Below are 16,901 nucleotides of genomic sequence, written 5' to 3'. Positions count from 1 at the left end.
GACAGTAAAAGTCTTTTCCACCAGATAAATGACAACCATCCATCTATAAAAGAAAATTTTCAACACAGGAATCCCCTGCGGGCTGCGGTGCAGTTTCTCACTCTCCCTCTACCCACAAATATTACAGTATATTATGATATAAAATATACAGTATATTTACAAGAACAGCTAAGATAAATATACAGTCTAGTTGATTCCTATGCAAATAGCCGTACTTTCCTTATCTTTGTCTGTATAACCCTCAGGAGGGGTGCTGCTGAATTCCATACTCGAAGGTCACAAACATCCTAAATCTAAGAATGGCATACACTGGTTAAACTGGTAGAACATGCATGCTTTGTCCAAATTCAAACTATTGAGCTGCAGAATCACCAGATAATCTCTCATACAATCGATAGATTAGAGTTGATTTTGACATCTGCGGCTCCCTCTCAAGGGCTGCAATCACATCCTTGATAGAAATGTTGCGTGCCATTTTTGGAAGGGACACTGCCACTGGGCTTCTCCCCAATTTCCTTATGCCGCCTAGGACATTAAAATGGAGATTTTTAGTATTCATCAGTACTTCTTCAAAGTTCAATCTTTTCTATCAGGATGGGGACATGCACCCAACCCAAGTTAAGCTGCATGTTATATCATTTACAACTATTCCTTAAGACAGTAAAGGAAAAAGAGTGTATCACGCTTACCAGATACAGCAGCAGCAGATGAACCTTTCCTTTCAGCTTCTCTCTGTTCTCTTGAAATTCTTCCAGAGCTTGGTGAAGGCTTGTCGGTGGTAGTTTTACTAGGGTGGGAACCAGAGGCTCCATCCAGTCCTTCACGTTTTTGCCGAGCCTGCTCCACCATGAGTTGCCACTTTGAGAGCATATCATCACCCCCAACAGCAACTCGGGCAGCAACATTCGCAGCTGTTGTTCTCATCTTATCATCCTCTTCCTTGTTGGCCTGCATGCAGTGAAGAAATTCATAAGTGGAAAAAGGAAACAGAACTCTCCCATAAAGAACAAGATTTTCCAAGAATGATACCTTAAGGGTCTTTGAACGCCCTTCATCCTTGTCCTTGTCAGCATCAGCCCCTGCATTCCCCTCCACCTGTGGTTATAGATGAGGAATATAAAAGCTCATATAGATTTTGTTCATTTGCAATGTACTTCACGAACATGCATGGATTTATATATAACATAAATAAAAATTGAAGAAACACAGCACAGGAATGGCTGAGGCAATATTTAGGCTCCTTTAAACTGCTTAATTTCATTCATAATCAAAACTAGTGGCTAGATTTGTAAATAAAAGTGCAGGGATGCTGGCTCAGATATGATAATCTCATTTCGTGATTTAATGGTCCTAGTTTTCTTCCAAGATTTAATGGTCACTTTCACTGAAAATGCTATGGTGAATGAGGATATAGACAACGACAATATAATCACATTTATCAGATACATGGCAGACCGGCTTTTTCTTATATCATACTTGGTTAATAAATATATTAATCCACACCCAGTTCCAGATTCTCTTGGCCTTCCTTTGTACATGGGCTATCTCTTTTATTTTAAACAATTCAATTCTCACATCCATTCACACTCTGTTTGTCCTTCTTGGCCTTTGTAAACTGAACATAGAGGGCTAACAATTCCACCTCAAATGTCGCAGATTTCTAATTGAAGACTTCCTTGATGCTCACATTTCTTTCCCTTTAAAATCATAAGAGGATAATGTAAGATTAATGAACTGGCTTACAATCATAATTTCTTAAAATTAAATACATCTTATCCTATCACTACCAGATCAAAAATAATGCTAGAAGAAAAAAAACATCTACAGCTTTGAAAGTTGAACAAAGATTTACTAAAGAATGCTTGAAAAAGAGAAACAAGCATCAAAATAAAAATAAGATGAAATTGTAGAATATTTTGCTGAATGATGAACTTGGTGAATGATGCCAATAGTGCAATAGAACAAAGTTCAGTAAGGAATAATAAGACACCCAACTACTTCATTTAGTTTACGGAGCTTTTCAGATTCTTCAGCCTGCTTTTTGTCCCACTCCTCCTTAGCTTTCTTGTTCATTAACAAAATCTGGCGTCGAACGTCAGAAGTAATGACAAGTCGATGTCTTGTCTTCTCAATGTCAACCCTCTACTGACAAATACAACATAGTTAAAAGATGGAAGACAACAAAAGGCTAAGATTAAGGGGTAAAGAATATTAACCTGCTTCGACAGTCTTATTAGATAACTTATCAAACCTCGCAAACGCTCCTCCACACACTGCAAAATAGAACCAAATGGAATTAGGACATAAATTCAGCCCTAAGAAAGGAAATTAATAGGTAATATCTCACCATTGACAAGCAACGCTCCACATCACTGCCTATGCTCTTCAAACCACATCTTGACACTGCCACAAACACAATCAATCATTTGCTTCATATTCTACAACTTCCATAATATCTTAAATGCAATTAGAAAAGGAGTTATATCTGGTTCAGGTCCAAAAGTTGGTAACTGATATTTGCCAGCTTTTTCTGAAGGGGACCATTCTGCAGAATCAACTGTTCTTCTTCTTCTTCTACAACTCTTCTAGTCGCTTCTGAAGCTCGGCTCTCCTCCTTGGGGGCGGATAATAGCTGTTCTTCCTCTTCCTAAAAGAATCAGTGTGAAGTTGAGTTTCTAACAGTAAATTATTTAATGATGAACTAATCAAACAAATAAAAGCACATATTCTCCGTATAGAAATGCGAGAGATAAAATTCATACCCTCAGGTTAACTCCACTAACAGCTGTAACATCATTTAGTTGTTCAATACTTTGATCAAGAAATGCCCCAGATGTCTTCTGCTTTTTACTAATGGAATAATTTAAAAGATTTGCAGAAGTAAATAATAGAACAAAAAAAGATTAACATGCGAATTTAGATTGAATGAACTATGAATGAAAACTGCACGCTGAAGGCATAAGGCTAACCTGGACATGGGCGGGGTAGTGCCTACTGCTTCATGCGGCTTCTTCTGTCCGGCAGACGATTTCTTTTGGGGAGTTCTTGTACCAGATGAAATCTGAGATGGCATCTGATTCTAAGTTGTGGCCAAAAGAGCTCACAAATGCTAAGATATTTATGTTACATTACATGGACATGCTGTTTTACACTGGTGAAAAGAAAAAAAATGAATTTTTTTCTAGTAATATAAAAGCAAGTAGTTCAGTAATTTAGAACAATATTCTACAAGATTCCACACATATACTTCTGAAGAATGGGCAACTTAGCATACCACAAATTCTGCCCTTTAACATGTGTTTTTTTAAGGTGCTGTAAGCAGGTCAAGACACTAACGGCCATGCAGGTGGCAGTTTTGCACAGAGATGGTAAACAGAGTTAGATGAAAACATGTCTGAGCATTTGCTTGGCAAGAGGGAAAAAATTGATATGGTCATAGAGAGGCAAAAATGCTGATTAAGTCATTGCATTACTACAGAATGGAATAACATTCAATGGATAATTTTTGTTAGCATTTTAGCTTCCATACAATTAACAGAGTACTCCTCTATATAAATCCTAATTAACTATTGTATCTCTATTGACTTCAAACATTCTAAATTCTAATTATTATGACTTCTTTTATGTGCATGAAAAGGAGAATAAATTTGTGGTGCTTGAATTGATTCTAAAAATTGGTCAGAATTCCAGAGGTTAAAGTCCAGCAATATTTAAATTTTTATTGATAATGAAAATTTTTGACTGGCGAGTGTCTCACATGTCGAACGGATTCTTCAAGCTTGGTGGGATATTGAAAGAGGCCAAGAGCCAAGTAGAACTGACAAGTAAGATTTATTGGAACCAACATTCCATGTAAACCCAATGGTCCTTCAGACCTCTAATTGATGAAATTAGAGATTAGGTAGGATAATTTGAGGGCTCTTGTAAGTCTGCACACTCTAGCAACACATGAAAAGTGGCTCGACAGTTTGTATGTTTGGATGCCTGAGATGAGCAGCAGGATGCCACTTCAAGTAAGCTACCTCTTGGGAGTGGATGTGTAATGTCTCCTAGGTTATAGCATAATATAGTGCATTTTTCACCATCAAAAGAGAAAAAAGAAAAAAATCAGCAAAACATATTTCTTATTAGATAGCGTAATCAACAAACCGATTTATTGAAAAGAAAGTAGCTCTACTAGGTAAATTCCTCTCTTCATTAAACTGCTAAGAATCTATTATTAGCATCATTAAGATGTACAATCACTTTTGATCTTCTCTTGAAGAAGAGAAGAGCATCTAAAATGTTGCATCTCTTCCCCTTCGACAATAATTTGACTTCTTCATTAGCAACAGCACCCGCCCCCCCGGCCCCCCCGCAACCACCACCACCAACAATTATAATACGATCTTATTATACACTTGTACCCAAGTCAATGGCTTACTTGTAGTACTCAGAAATCTAAAGATGTGACAATGCTACTACTACTCCACAACATGTGCAGATCTCTTTCTGAGATTGAGAAATCAGAACACGCAAATGTCATGACTGAATAATTCTGTTGTGAAACATGGACTCGCCAAAAAATAATAAAAAGGTTAAATTTATCGGTCTTTGAAGATCATATTGGAGTGCGCTGTTCTTTGCAATATCTATGAAGCCACAAGCATTTGACAACAGATAAGAGCAGTTCTTTATTTTGAAAAAGAGTTGAAAAAATTTTGGGGAATTCTGTTGATTTTGTCATTTATAAGAACACAAAACCCTGCCAACTGACAAGGTAGATAGGCAAATAAATCTCCCAGACTAAGTCAAATTCCTATAGTCACCCCTAGTTATGGTGAAAAGAAGCGAAATTTATTATCATAGCTATAATCACCGTTGACCAAGTTTTTGCTGGTTCTAACTGATATTAAGATAGTATGTTCAGATTGAATGCTATTCTAAATTGACCTTCTTAACTTTTAAGTAATTAAAAAAAGCATTTATCTTCAGTATTAACGATATTATTAGAAATCATGGTAAAAATAAATCCAAAGACCTACTTCAACCTTCCGAAGACATGAGATAGTTCCCTGGTTATGTAGCAATAGTGCTCACCTTTCTTATACAAACAACCAAACAAATATAATTTATCTTACAAGATAACTTTAATGAATGTAGTCAATGATCTTATAAAGGGTATGCAAACAGCATCATCACAAACATACTCATATGAATAACTTTGCAACAGACATCACCAATATCCACACATCTATCATTTCCATTGCAACACTAACATCATTAGCATCATAAGGCATTTACCATTGAAGCTTGAAGTAAATGGTGCAATCGACATAAGATCACCATAATATTTGAAGGAACAAAAGCAACCGATTCATGAAAAGCATGCTAATACATGATCCTTGTTTCTTTGATAAGATGGTTTGTAACATGTTAGACCATAATGAACTTGATATGGCATCTCATTAGCTACAGAGCAGATTCAGTAAAAATTGGTGAATGTTTTTGATGATGTTAGGACTTAGTATACCTTTTTTTATCCTCCCTCAATTATCGGTAATTAAATTGTCACCAAGGAAGCCATGTCCTTAAGGGTATTTAGAAAATAGAACAAAGTAATATTATAGTAGGACATTGAATATTTTTTCTTTTTTTATTTTAAATAATTGTGGCACTGAAGAGTTACTTGTTGAAAAGACATGATGTGATGGGTCACGGAAGAATCATCTTGAGTGGTCAAAAAGTAAGTGTTTTGATGGGTTCATTGAAAAGTCATCTAGGGTCACTAGCAAGTTACGGTATTCTCCTCAACCGGAGGTTGTAAAAATGACTAAAATCTATGTCAAGCTTTCTTTTCTTATCTTTGTTTCTTCACCTCCTCCATAAAAAACTTTGTTCCTCCACCTTTCTTTCCTTACAAATATATAAACTATTTCCCCTCAGACTGCACTTACCTTTTCTACAGACCTTCTCTATTACATTCTTCATATGGGAATTCAAGTCTTCCTGTTATCATCTTCACTAGGACACCCACAAAGCATGACATCTCTTGGAGAATAAATTTACCAAGAATCTTCTCTGTTTTATCCACCATATATAGCTTTTAAAATCAATTACTGCCTTCTAGAATCTCAAATCCATGATAATTTTTCAATAGCAACAAACTGAAACCCAAAAGACCCCTGATACTCTGTATTGGTTAAATTTTCAGTCGAGGTTAACAAAACTTTCTACACTCAGATATTGTAAAAGAAGCTTTGTGATAAAATTATGGTAGTACTTGTTACCAGCTTTATCTCTCAACATCTCTTTCAATATGTTCACTGAAAGAAATAAACTTTGGTACATGGATTGAAATTATCGAATTGTTACAAAGGTCTAGATAATTTTGCTTGTTATTTGCATGCATGTATGGGCCTACATTGCATAATACATCAGCATGATAGAGTTGTTCTAAGTTTTGTGGTACGATAACTGAATCAAATCATACGGACGTATAGTTCTTTGGAATGGCTGTATGCAATATGCCAATCGAGACCAATATAATTTTCAGGTCTACAGATACCCTCCAGCCAAGGTGAAATTTTCCAACAATAAGGAAGTCTTGGTAATCTTAAACTCCTAAAATTCTACCCAAAATTTCCCAGTTATAATAATTCATTTGGAACTAATCACAATATGCGACTCATTTATGTATAGTTTCTATATATAGAACCGATACCGCGATCCGTACCAGTTAGCGACCGGTTTGGCTTGATACGGGATGAATCGGACAGTTAAGTTGACCGAGCCAAACCATTTTTTCCAATTTTTATCTCTGTATAGATCGGTATGCTTCGGTTCGGTACAGCAAGGTATGAAGACGATATGCCTCGGTATGGGTGGTCCAAGGATGGTTTCGAAAAATAAGGCCAAACTGACTTGGCCCCACACTAATTTGGCTCGGTACGGGATGAAACAAGTGGTTCAACCCGGTTCAGCAAACCATTGACTTTCTACCAAATTCCATTATTTTTTGTTACTTTTTTTACTTGGTTCTCTCTTGTTTCAATCTTTGGATAACTAACAACTCTCAACTTATAAAAGAAATCATTATTACCGATACAACCTTCAACAAAAGCTTGGAATGACTACCTTCGACATGAGACTGTTGGCATAGTATCCAACTAGAGCAGAGCATGTGCAAAGGATGTGTAATTTTATTTTAATAATAAATCTATAAAATAAATAAATAATAAATGCTAGAGCAAGGATTCAAACTTTTCACCTCTTGGTTAACAGCCACATGCTCTAACCAATGTAGTTGGGAAATACAGATAACATGGGACGGGGAAATGCTGACGATCAAACATTCCTCATTCATGGACATTAGAGGAGTTGGTGTTATATAGTAGAATATATATATATATATATATAGACACACACACACATATATATATATATACATATACATATATATATATATACATATACATATATACATATACATGTATACATATATACATATACACAAATACATATATACATATACACATATATATACACACACATACACACACACACACACACACACATATATATATATGTTTGAATTCCATAAGGGACCTTTTAGTGGTAATGAGCCAGCATCTTAATGCATAAACAGGGCTACAAATACCACACAACAAACAAAGTCTTTATTATTATTTCCTTTTGCTTCCCCTCTTTTAAGAGTAATGAAAAAGCACCTTTTTTTTTTGTTTCCATCAGACAACCATCAGAGTGTTTTGCAATTAAGGCTACATAAGCTTTTTAAAAACCAAAAAAAAGTTATGATGCCTTCATTGAAGACTTTCTTCTAGTTTCCCCCTTTTCACAGCAGCATGAAAGCATGATATTGTTGAAATTCCAAATAGTGAATATATGCATGAAATGTGTGCCATTAATATTTTGAAATATACTAGGTTAGGTATTTGCAATAAGTACCACAAACAACAGAGCCCTACTGCCTTCAATAAGTCCAAAGTAACTGTAAATTATGATATTATGAACCAAGGTTAGCCGTACCATTCGAAATCGGGCAGTTTGGGCTGTATTGAAGTGAACCGATCAAGAACCAGGATGGTTCGGCCCTTAACAGACCCGTGAGTCCCTCCTCCGCCCCCCTGCCAGTCTCAATTTTCAATCATCTCTCTTCCCCTCTCATTCTCTTGCAATCTCTCTCTAAATTGATCTCTCTCTCGCTCTCCATCAATCTCTCCCTCTATCGATCTCGCTCTCCCACTTCCACCACGAGGGAGATCATGCACTAGCAGTGACTATCTATTTTCTTTTGGAAATAGCTTCTCGAGGGTTCTCAAAACCCTAAGGAGGAGAAATGGAGAACGAGGGGAGGACAAGGTTCAGCCATGGTAAGCCTCCCTACCATTACCTTCTCTGATGATGGGTCTACTCAGTGAAGAAGGAAGAAAGGGAAGGAGAGAGAAAAGGGCATGGCAACGACAAGCATCACTATCACACCCTCCTTTGATAGGTTACCCATGGTCTCCACCACTAGATCCATACTCCCCAAGCCACGATCTTGGCTATCGAGCATCGCCCAATCTCGATGATGCTAGCAATGCACCGGATCTGCATGGTGCCAGCATGGGCCCCATCATCACCTCTGACCTCTAGATCTATCCTAAGTGACTTATATGCCATCAAACAAGGCTGATCTAGCCCTTACCACCATCTTTAGTCATGCTCCCACTATCTCCACTGACCATCAAGGGCAAGCTTGCCGCCTATGTAGGCTCTTTGAGGTAGCAAGTCACAACATCAAAGGCCCAAAAAATGCGGCTCATAAGATCTCTCTCTCTCATGCATGCTCGATTGATCCCTCTCTATCCATGCCTCTTCTTCTTCCTCTCCTCCTCCCTCTCCCTCCCCCCTCTCTTCCTCTTTGTCCTTCTCCCTCCCCCCCCCTCTCTGTTTTGGTATGCCCAAGAATGATATGGTATAGACCCGTACCATCGTGAACCAATTGTTGGTTGGAACAAGCATTGATATCAATTTGGCAAACCTTATTATGAGCTATATAATTGAGTTACAAAACCTTCCATTAGTAAATGTAAAATAGGACAACAATGCATGAAATGTCACAGAAAAATAACACACAAAGATCTAATTGACAAAAAGCAATGTGTTCCATATTGACTTTTTGATGGCTCAACAATAAATTCGGAGTTCTAGTTCTAAAAATAGTTGACTCCAAGACATACAGCTGATCGAAAATGCCTTAGCCTCAAAGGATGAAGAAAACATAGAAATAATAGAAAAAGCTAACCTGCATGGTTTGTTCCCCTTGGGTTGCCATGGGACTTGAAACCAGAGTTGTTCCCATCATGCTTGCATGTGGAGAGTATCCCATTTTTGATGACTGTTTTTCTAACATTTCCTCCTTTGATGATCCAAGATTTTGATTTCTCTGGTTAATATTCAGTGAACCAAATGAAGAGCCCTCTGAAGTTGTGAATTGAGACTTGCTAGGAGGTTCAGAAGGTTGATCAGCAAATCCTTGTTTCACAAAAGGCATTGACGGGAAAGCACTGCTCCTCTGCTCTTTGTTCGCCGATAATTGCCATGCCCCTGGATTTTGCTGTGGTGTTGCATGGCTTGCCAAAGATCCACCATGTAGTCTCTTGGTTTCACTGGTAGTATTTTGTCCTTCATATTTTGGCATGTTCATTACATTCATTAGCTGAGTTGACCCTGGTTGCGCCATAACAACTCCTTGAGTATGCGGAGCTTGCCTCATAAGTGAATCTTGAGTTTGTGATTTAAGAGTTGTTGCAGAACTTATAGATGGCCTAGGATGTGCCTGGGCATGAAAATTACTTTGCATGCTTCCATACATCGAGAAAGATGTCTGTGGAAGTTCTGTGTGTTGCAGCTGCTTGTTAGCTGCTGGTAATGAATTCATAGAAATGTCTCTTTCTGGATTTACCGTACTTATGTTACTGGTGATATTCTGGCTAACATGCACCCCTTTCCCATCCAACTTGCTTTCAATTTCTCGAGACTTCTGAATATTGCTATCAAGTTTTGAAGTATCAGTCTGTATTTGGACTGTTGAAGTAGGAGCATAAGGCTGGTGCAGAGGTGATCTGGAGCCTTTCTGGCTGTGAGATGGTGGCATTGACTCTATGAACTGTTGAGCACCACCAGATGAAATCTGTTGAGAAGATTGTAAGGAGTATTGGTTTGGACTTGTTTGTGGATTTCGAGCTGCCTGGGCATTAAGCTGCTGACAGATTTTAACAAAAGAAATTTGTGCAAATAATTAAATTTTTTTTCCAATACCAGAACAATAAGTGTGTAGCATCTACAAGGGGTGGCATGACAAACCACATATAATACATTATTCTAATCAAGGATTAGGAAGTTCCCAAACTATTAAACCAAAACAACCAAAATTCCATCAAATGCATAATCCACTTGCCTGCATTTGTACTTTGTGAGCTGCCTGCCTAAGCATCTGGTCCCCAACTATATTCCTTATGACTCTTAAAAAGTCTTCTTTGCTGACTTCATTGGTCTAGGGAGAACAGCAAGTGCAATGCAAAATCAGGTCAAGCCATGGAATAGATCAATTTAATTATGAAAGGCAGTTTACTTACAGCATAACCACATAATTCATACCTCTTATTGAAACTTAGATTCCAGATTTTATCCGGGTGGAAAGGGAAATAGTTATCAGTATCACCGCAAATTTTAAGTTATAAACCAAACAATTCTTAAAATTTCCCCAATTCTACGTATTCATTGAGTTCACCTATATATCAATGAACTAATCGTTTTCTCTTATTTTTCTACTGCACAATCAGAAATATTATAGATGCAGCATTTATCCAACTCCCAGAGTTAGATCATATGTGATCTCGCCATACAAGTTCTGAAACCTGGATGCTGACTTAACTGACCTTGACTCCAGGTAAACAGCAGAGCACAAGTATTAAGAATATGAATGTCAAAAGACCCACCCTTAGTTTTGTAAATATGGCCATAAGCTGCATGGATCTGTCTTTGTCAAGGTGAGGTCGTAAGATTGGAATCAACATGTGGAATGGTATGCTAGAATTAACTTTCATCTTCCTCATTGCATTGTTTGCTTGGTTTGTAGCTGGTGCTTGTTGACTATTCAACTGCTGCACTGTATGCTGCTGCAGGATCTCAGAATGCTGAGCAATGTCATGTTCTGGGCCCTGAACAGTAGTTCGCTCAGATGTGTTGGCCTGCTCTTTTTCAGAAAATTGTTGGGAATTTGGTTCTGACTGTCGCTGCTGATTATCAGAGTGAGACTGCTCTTGTTGCAAGAGCAGCCTGTCATGTTCTGGTTGGCTGTTCACTTGTGGATCTGAATTTTTGGCACCAGATTCTTGCTGTATGGGCTCCATTTGAGATGACTGCTGCTCTGAGGACTGCAAATGATGTTGTTCTTCTTGTTGGATTTGCTGGCCAGGATTGTCCTCCTGAGTAGAAGTTTCCCGTTGTCCTTGCCTTTCATTTGATGCAGAACTGCTTGCTTGGGATGATACTCCCACTGATGTCATGTAAAGGTCAAAACTGATCATAAGTTGAATCAGTAATATAAAATAAATTAAAAATTAAAAGCTCGACCACAATATGAAAAATTAAAGCTAAAAATAAATAAACAATATCACTTTTCTGCATAGTTATATGAAATGAAAAAGTAGCCATAATTATCCAGTCAAGTTTAACATAACCATTCTGCCAATTGACAGGTACTATCTAATGATGATAAAAGGCTATCATGGCTAAAAGCATTGCAGGGATTTTTTGCTAACCACCATACAGGCCTCAATATGAAAGCCAGATCTGGCAAGGCCAATGTTGATTGTCTATTAGACTTCCCTTCCCACAGAACTCGGTAGAGATTGGGCTATTTGCGTTTTATAAAGTGTCGTACGATCCCATGGAAAAATAAAGAGCATGCATTAACCAAATAAAAGGATATAGCAGAATGGAACTGATCCTAGTGATATATTTGGCACATTTTGTCATGAGAAACAATCAAGATTTTCTTCTTTATTGTGACCCATGATCCTCAATATGTGTAATGCTTACCAAGATACTTCAATTTTTTTTTTTTTAATTTCCAGGTGCCAACACATGTGAATGATTTTATACATTTGTCTTTGACATATTGTATTAGATACAAGTGTCCCATGCCACGATCTTCTTGAGGTCAGTGTTGGATGCTAGGAGACTGCATTAGAGAGATAGAAAAGGGGCCTGGGTTCGATTGGAGAAATATGAGGTTTTGTGTGTGGGAAACGTTAGATGGTAGCTAAGGAGAGGAGTGAGATCCACTTATCGACAAAAATATAGAAGGGGCTAGGTCTATTGATTAAGGAAAAGATAGAAGAGGCAGGGGACATGGGCATTTATTGAGGCAGGTATCTTACACTTCCAAAGCAGCACTAAGATAGCCATGCTTCTTATGATTTTTTATAACTTTTTTGAAAGACATCCCCTTTAGAGTTTCAGATTTTTATCTTTTCTTCTATTCATTTTGATGCAAAAACTTTGTTGCTTTTATTGAATGATCATATACTCACCTATATTTAACTCTAAATTGTGAAATTTTCTTATCATACATATATTGGTGGGACACCATAGAAAACCTTGGAGACATATCTGATCATTTATGTAATCTTAATATCAAGTACTATTAAATGTTTATATTCCTATTCCTTTTATATATGCTTCTCTATTGTAAGTATGTTCGAGCATTAAGTTAAAAATTTTTATAACAAGATAAAAAAGGAAAACAAGCAATCCTTCAGTCATCTCGGCCTACTATCTCTTGAAGTTCATTGTGTTCTTTTTAAGCATTTGTTTCTCTTATAAGGATAAATAAAACATGGTGAAATCTCTCACAAGCTCTGAAAGGATAATGCTTAAAATGAAAACTATTTAGTGAAATTGACTGCAAGTTGTTTTATGTTATAACTATTCTCACTGTTCCTACCAAAATGTTACTAATTTTTTAACCCCTAAATCAGCAGAAATTTCAACGTATTACATATTTAGATTTTTTATCAATAAAAAAATGTTAACTATTTTATAAGTAACCACCATCAATGCATTAAGCTACCTCCTAGATAAGAATCCTGGCTTGGACCCTACACATAATATTTTGAGCATGCAGCCAGCTAGACAAGCACATTCTAGATACATAAAGGATGAATCTGGTGTGTTCCAATGAACAAAGACTTAAACCCAATCATGAAGTCTAACATAAAGTTTTCTTGTTAATAGTACAAATTAGAACATAGTAAAGTTGTCATTCAAAGAAGAAACCAGCATGATTTCCATATGTCCAAGGACAAAAGGATGCACGTATAATAAAAGTTATGCATCTCAGGTAAAGAAAGAGATATCTGTCAACCCAAATAAGATAAGCAATGGACAAGTTCCTTGAAGACATATTTCATTTTTTAAAATAAAAAAAAAAAGAGACACCGAAAGGCAACTGGATGATGCTATTATTGCCATTTTTACAACCATAAAAGATAATCCTCCAATTTCGTCCAAGTCCACTTGAAACGTAGCTGGTGCCCACATCTGAGTAGAAGATTTTCAATCTTATCAATCTAAGTTCCACAACAGGAAGATCCTAGAAGACAAAGTCTCAACTGCTTTCAAGAATCTGTCAAAAATACAATTAACTGAATTAATAAATCTTGAAGAGCAGGAGGTGGTGCAAATCCTTAATTCCCTACTATGGTTATAGTAGGGAAGAACCCAATAGCCACCCAGGCAGGAGGCGTAGGCAACCAAATTGATAAATCAATTGCTTGCCCAAGATATTTGCAAAATATTCACCCAATTGGAGGTTGCTCAAAAGCATAAAAGAATTGGTTGCACACCCTACCGTTGCAGACTGATATTAGAAACTCACTGCACTCTGAATCCCTCCGTCAATGAATCCATTCCATCTTCCGGCATCCAATAAGTTCCACTTGTTAAGTTCATAATTGCATTATGACAGCTAACCTTCTATGTCTCATTAATGAGTTCCATTCTGGCTCTGATGCCTTATGTCATTTCAGAACATTCGTAATTAAATAAAAGGCAGAAACTTCTTGTAAAAATACAGGCTTGTTTACAGAAAGGAAAATACAGTAGAGATAACCACTCCTTCCACCCTATATGATGTTTACGGCCTTCTCACTAAACCTTTGCACACGCCAAAATTCAAACTTTCCGCCTGCTAACTGGGATTTAAGAAAAGTTTTAATTTTCCTTTTTTTAGGAGACACCTTCATAACGATCTGTGTCGCAATCGTCTTCATATAGTACTAGCAGCCATCAAATTTTTAACTTTTTTTTTAAAAAAAAAACGAGGCAAATTGAAACAAGAAAAATTGACGAAAGAATGAAACAGTAGATGGATTTTACCACCATCGGGCTCCGAAGGCTGGGAGATGGCGGCAGCGTCGCCTCCGATGTCCCGATTCAGCGCAGCCGTGAACGCCTCCACATCCGCACCAGAATGCATGCTCTCATCCTGCTCACAAGCATCAAATAATCTTAGGTCAAAACACTCGGAAATATTTCACAAGGAGCAAAAGATAGGTTCGCAGCGAGTGAGGCTTTAACATGAGAAAAACTAAGAGATGGAAGAGGGGGATGAGGACAACCTCGTCGTCTTCAAGGAGCTTCATGATGGATGGATCCATGGCGGCGAGCTCTGGATTTTGGGAGCGGAGCGTTGTGAAGAGGCTTCTAGTCTTTAAGCTCCGTAGGAGGCAAAGGTGGCTGGGGTTTTATACGCGCTTAGCCTCGGAAGCCGGACATCGCTTCAGATCATGACGGTTCGGGGAGAGTCCGAGGCCGACAGGGTTTTGCGATGAAGCGCACCCTTGGTGTTCGATCCTTAGTGACGCCGTTGGTTACAACTGGTGCGGATGCCAGGTGCACGGTTGATACATGTATAGAGAGACACAGGAGGAATTTAAGATGGATGGCTAGGATTTTATCATAAATAAAGATATTTTACACTTAAAAAAGATTATTCTTTAACACCGTTAGCTTGAAAAAAAACAATTGAAGACGCATAGTTATAAAAACAAATATCATTAGGGAGGTATATACATAAATAATAATTTTTAAACAATAAATATGCAATAAATCTTATCTGTGTAGATGTAGGAAACCCATATTTTTTGAGTTTATGGTTTATGTGTTAACTTCCTTCTCTACTTCTTAATTATTTGTTCAATAATATGAAAAATGTATTAGAGAATATATATTTATGTAATAGAAAAAATGAATGATACTTTTCAATGGTAGAGCAACTGAATAATTTTTTTTAAAATGAAAAATATAGTTCTCCTAAATTAACCTTATATAGATTAAGTAAACTTAAGTTCTTGTTTAATTCTCACCCATTCAATTCCTTTCTTTTAATAGTCAATTAATTAATTAAAAATATGTCATAAATTAAATATCATTCTATAGCAAATTTGTAATGTTATTATATTTTTCTATATCATATAACTAAAATAATTGTAATAACAATAATTCTTTTTTTTGATAGAAATGGGAGCATAAAGCTTGATTCCAAAACAAAAGCAATTACAGAGTCTGAGTTACATATAAAAAGAAACACCCACACATCTAGATAAATAAGATTGATAAGCTTCAAGCTTGAAAGACATACAACTATTAGCAAAACATATAGTAGTAAAAACATCCAGCTAAATGCATAAGATTGAGATACTTCAAATGCCCAGGTTCCAAAGTTGCTGTAAATTATAATTAACAATATGAAAACAATGCATCGAAATGAAACAATGTGCTATGTGGAGTAGCTGACAATATATCTAGAAAAATATGCAGTCCATTGAAAATAGTTTTAAACCCACCTATGAAGATATGTAACCCTAACTCTATTGATGACAAATATAGCGAGTGCAGAACAGTAGCAATGTCATTGATTGATAACTCCAAACAAAGTAACCTAAATGTTGATAATCAACATGTATAAAATTAGATTGAAAACAATCATTATAGTAATAAAGAGCACTAGGTAGAGGTAGCAATCAGCAACTCCAAACAGTCGAGATCTCCAACATTTCCAACCTATCTTCTCATATTCAATCAAGAAATGGTAGATCCATGCAAGTTTACTTTTTCCAATACATCTCTTCATATCTTCTCCGACTATTCACTTGGGATCTTAACCAAAATAGTGAAAAACAACCTTACATATTTTTCTTCTCTTCAAAACTTCACCATCCCCTCCTTTTCAACCAATATTGACCTTCATCCCTCAAAATTTCGCTATAAAAAAAAAAAAGCAAATTGCCACTTTTTTCTTAAATAGGCTAAAAAAATATCTATTCCGTACACAAATCTACCACTTCTTTCAACAAAAATACCATGATCCATTCCATTCTCCGATCTAGAGATAATCTTTTCAAGTTTTTTTAGTTGTTTTCTAACCATTCAATAGATGAAAAAAATTTAAATTTGAACAAAAAAAGGAAAAAAAACATCATATGTTTACATTTCTTTCTTTCTTTTTCCAATCTTTTTCGATCCATTTGTTCTCCCCTTTTTCTCTTAGTGTTTTCTATTTTTCTTGACCATTCAATAAATAAAAAGAAAAAAAGAATAATATTTCAAATAGCATCATTTCATCTCTCTTATCTTTCTTTTCAACCATTTTCTATCTTTTTTCATCTTATTTGGTACTGTCTGCTCGAGGAGAAGAAAATGGAGGGGAAAAAAATTATCTAGAAAAAAATCCAACCACAGAATAATTTAACTTTTATTTTTTTTCATAAATTTTATACTATTGTTGGAGGAAAAAAATGAAAAAAAAAAAATCTTTCTAAGAGAAAGATTTTTTTTCCTTTTTTTTT

At 36.4% G+C, this 16,901-nt stretch overlaps 1 protein-coding gene across 4 annotated transcripts; it reads right to left on the bottom strand.

Moving 5' to 3' along the window:
- Nucleotides 1-25: 25 nt before the first annotated feature.
- LOC105032517 (transcription initiation factor TFIID subunit 4b) lies at nucleotides 26-14,914 on the bottom strand. 4 transcript variants are annotated; one of them, XM_073247920.1, is made up of 14 exons: nucleotides 14,673-14,914; nucleotides 14,431-14,539; nucleotides 10,986-11,545; nucleotides 10,445-10,540; nucleotides 9,290-10,249; nucleotides 2,970-3,061; nucleotides 2,763-2,850; nucleotides 2,512-2,647; nucleotides 2,348-2,403; nucleotides 2,217-2,273; nucleotides 1,996-2,142; nucleotides 1,030-1,095; nucleotides 690-948; nucleotides 26-525 (listed from the first exon to the last, which is right to left on the bottom strand). In XM_073247920.1, exons 1-14 carry the CDS (start codon nucleotides 14,709-14,711, stop codon nucleotides 353-355), a joined length of 2,838 nt encoding a protein of 945 aa, XP_073104021.1. In that variant the 5' UTR covers nucleotides 14,712-14,914; the 3' UTR covers nucleotides 26-352. The 4 variants fall into 4 exon arrangements, with proteins under 4 accessions (XP_073104021.1, XP_010905279.1, XP_073104022.1 ...); XM_010906977.4 differs by having other exon boundaries at nucleotides 9,290-10,246; XM_073247921.1 differs by having other exon boundaries at nucleotides 14,434-14,539.
- Nucleotides 14,915-16,901: the final 1,987 nt, after the last annotated feature.

Source organism: Elaeis guineensis, chromosome 13 (assembly GCF_000442705.2).
Source record: "Elaeis guineensis isolate ETL-2024a chromosome 13, EG11, whole genome shotgun sequence".
NCBI classification, from domain to species: domain Eukaryota; kingdom Viridiplantae; phylum Streptophyta; class Magnoliopsida; order Arecales; family Arecaceae; genus Elaeis; species Elaeis guineensis.
Note: the sequence above shows the minus strand (reverse complement) of the source record. Positions and strands in the feature narration are given on the sequence as shown.

Coding starts and splice junctions, on each gene's coding strand:
- LOC105032517 (XM_073247920.1), bottom strand. CDS start 14,711: ATGGATCCATCCATCATGAAGCTCCTTGAAGACGACGAG. Junction 10,250..10,444: donor CTCACAAAGTACAAATGCAG/GCAAGTGGATTA, acceptor AAAATCTGTCAG/CAGCTTAATGCCCAGGCAGC. Junction 1,096..1,995: donor TCCGTAAACTAAATGAAGTA/GTTGGGTGTCTT, acceptor CTATAACCACAG/GTGGAGGGGAATGCAGGGGC.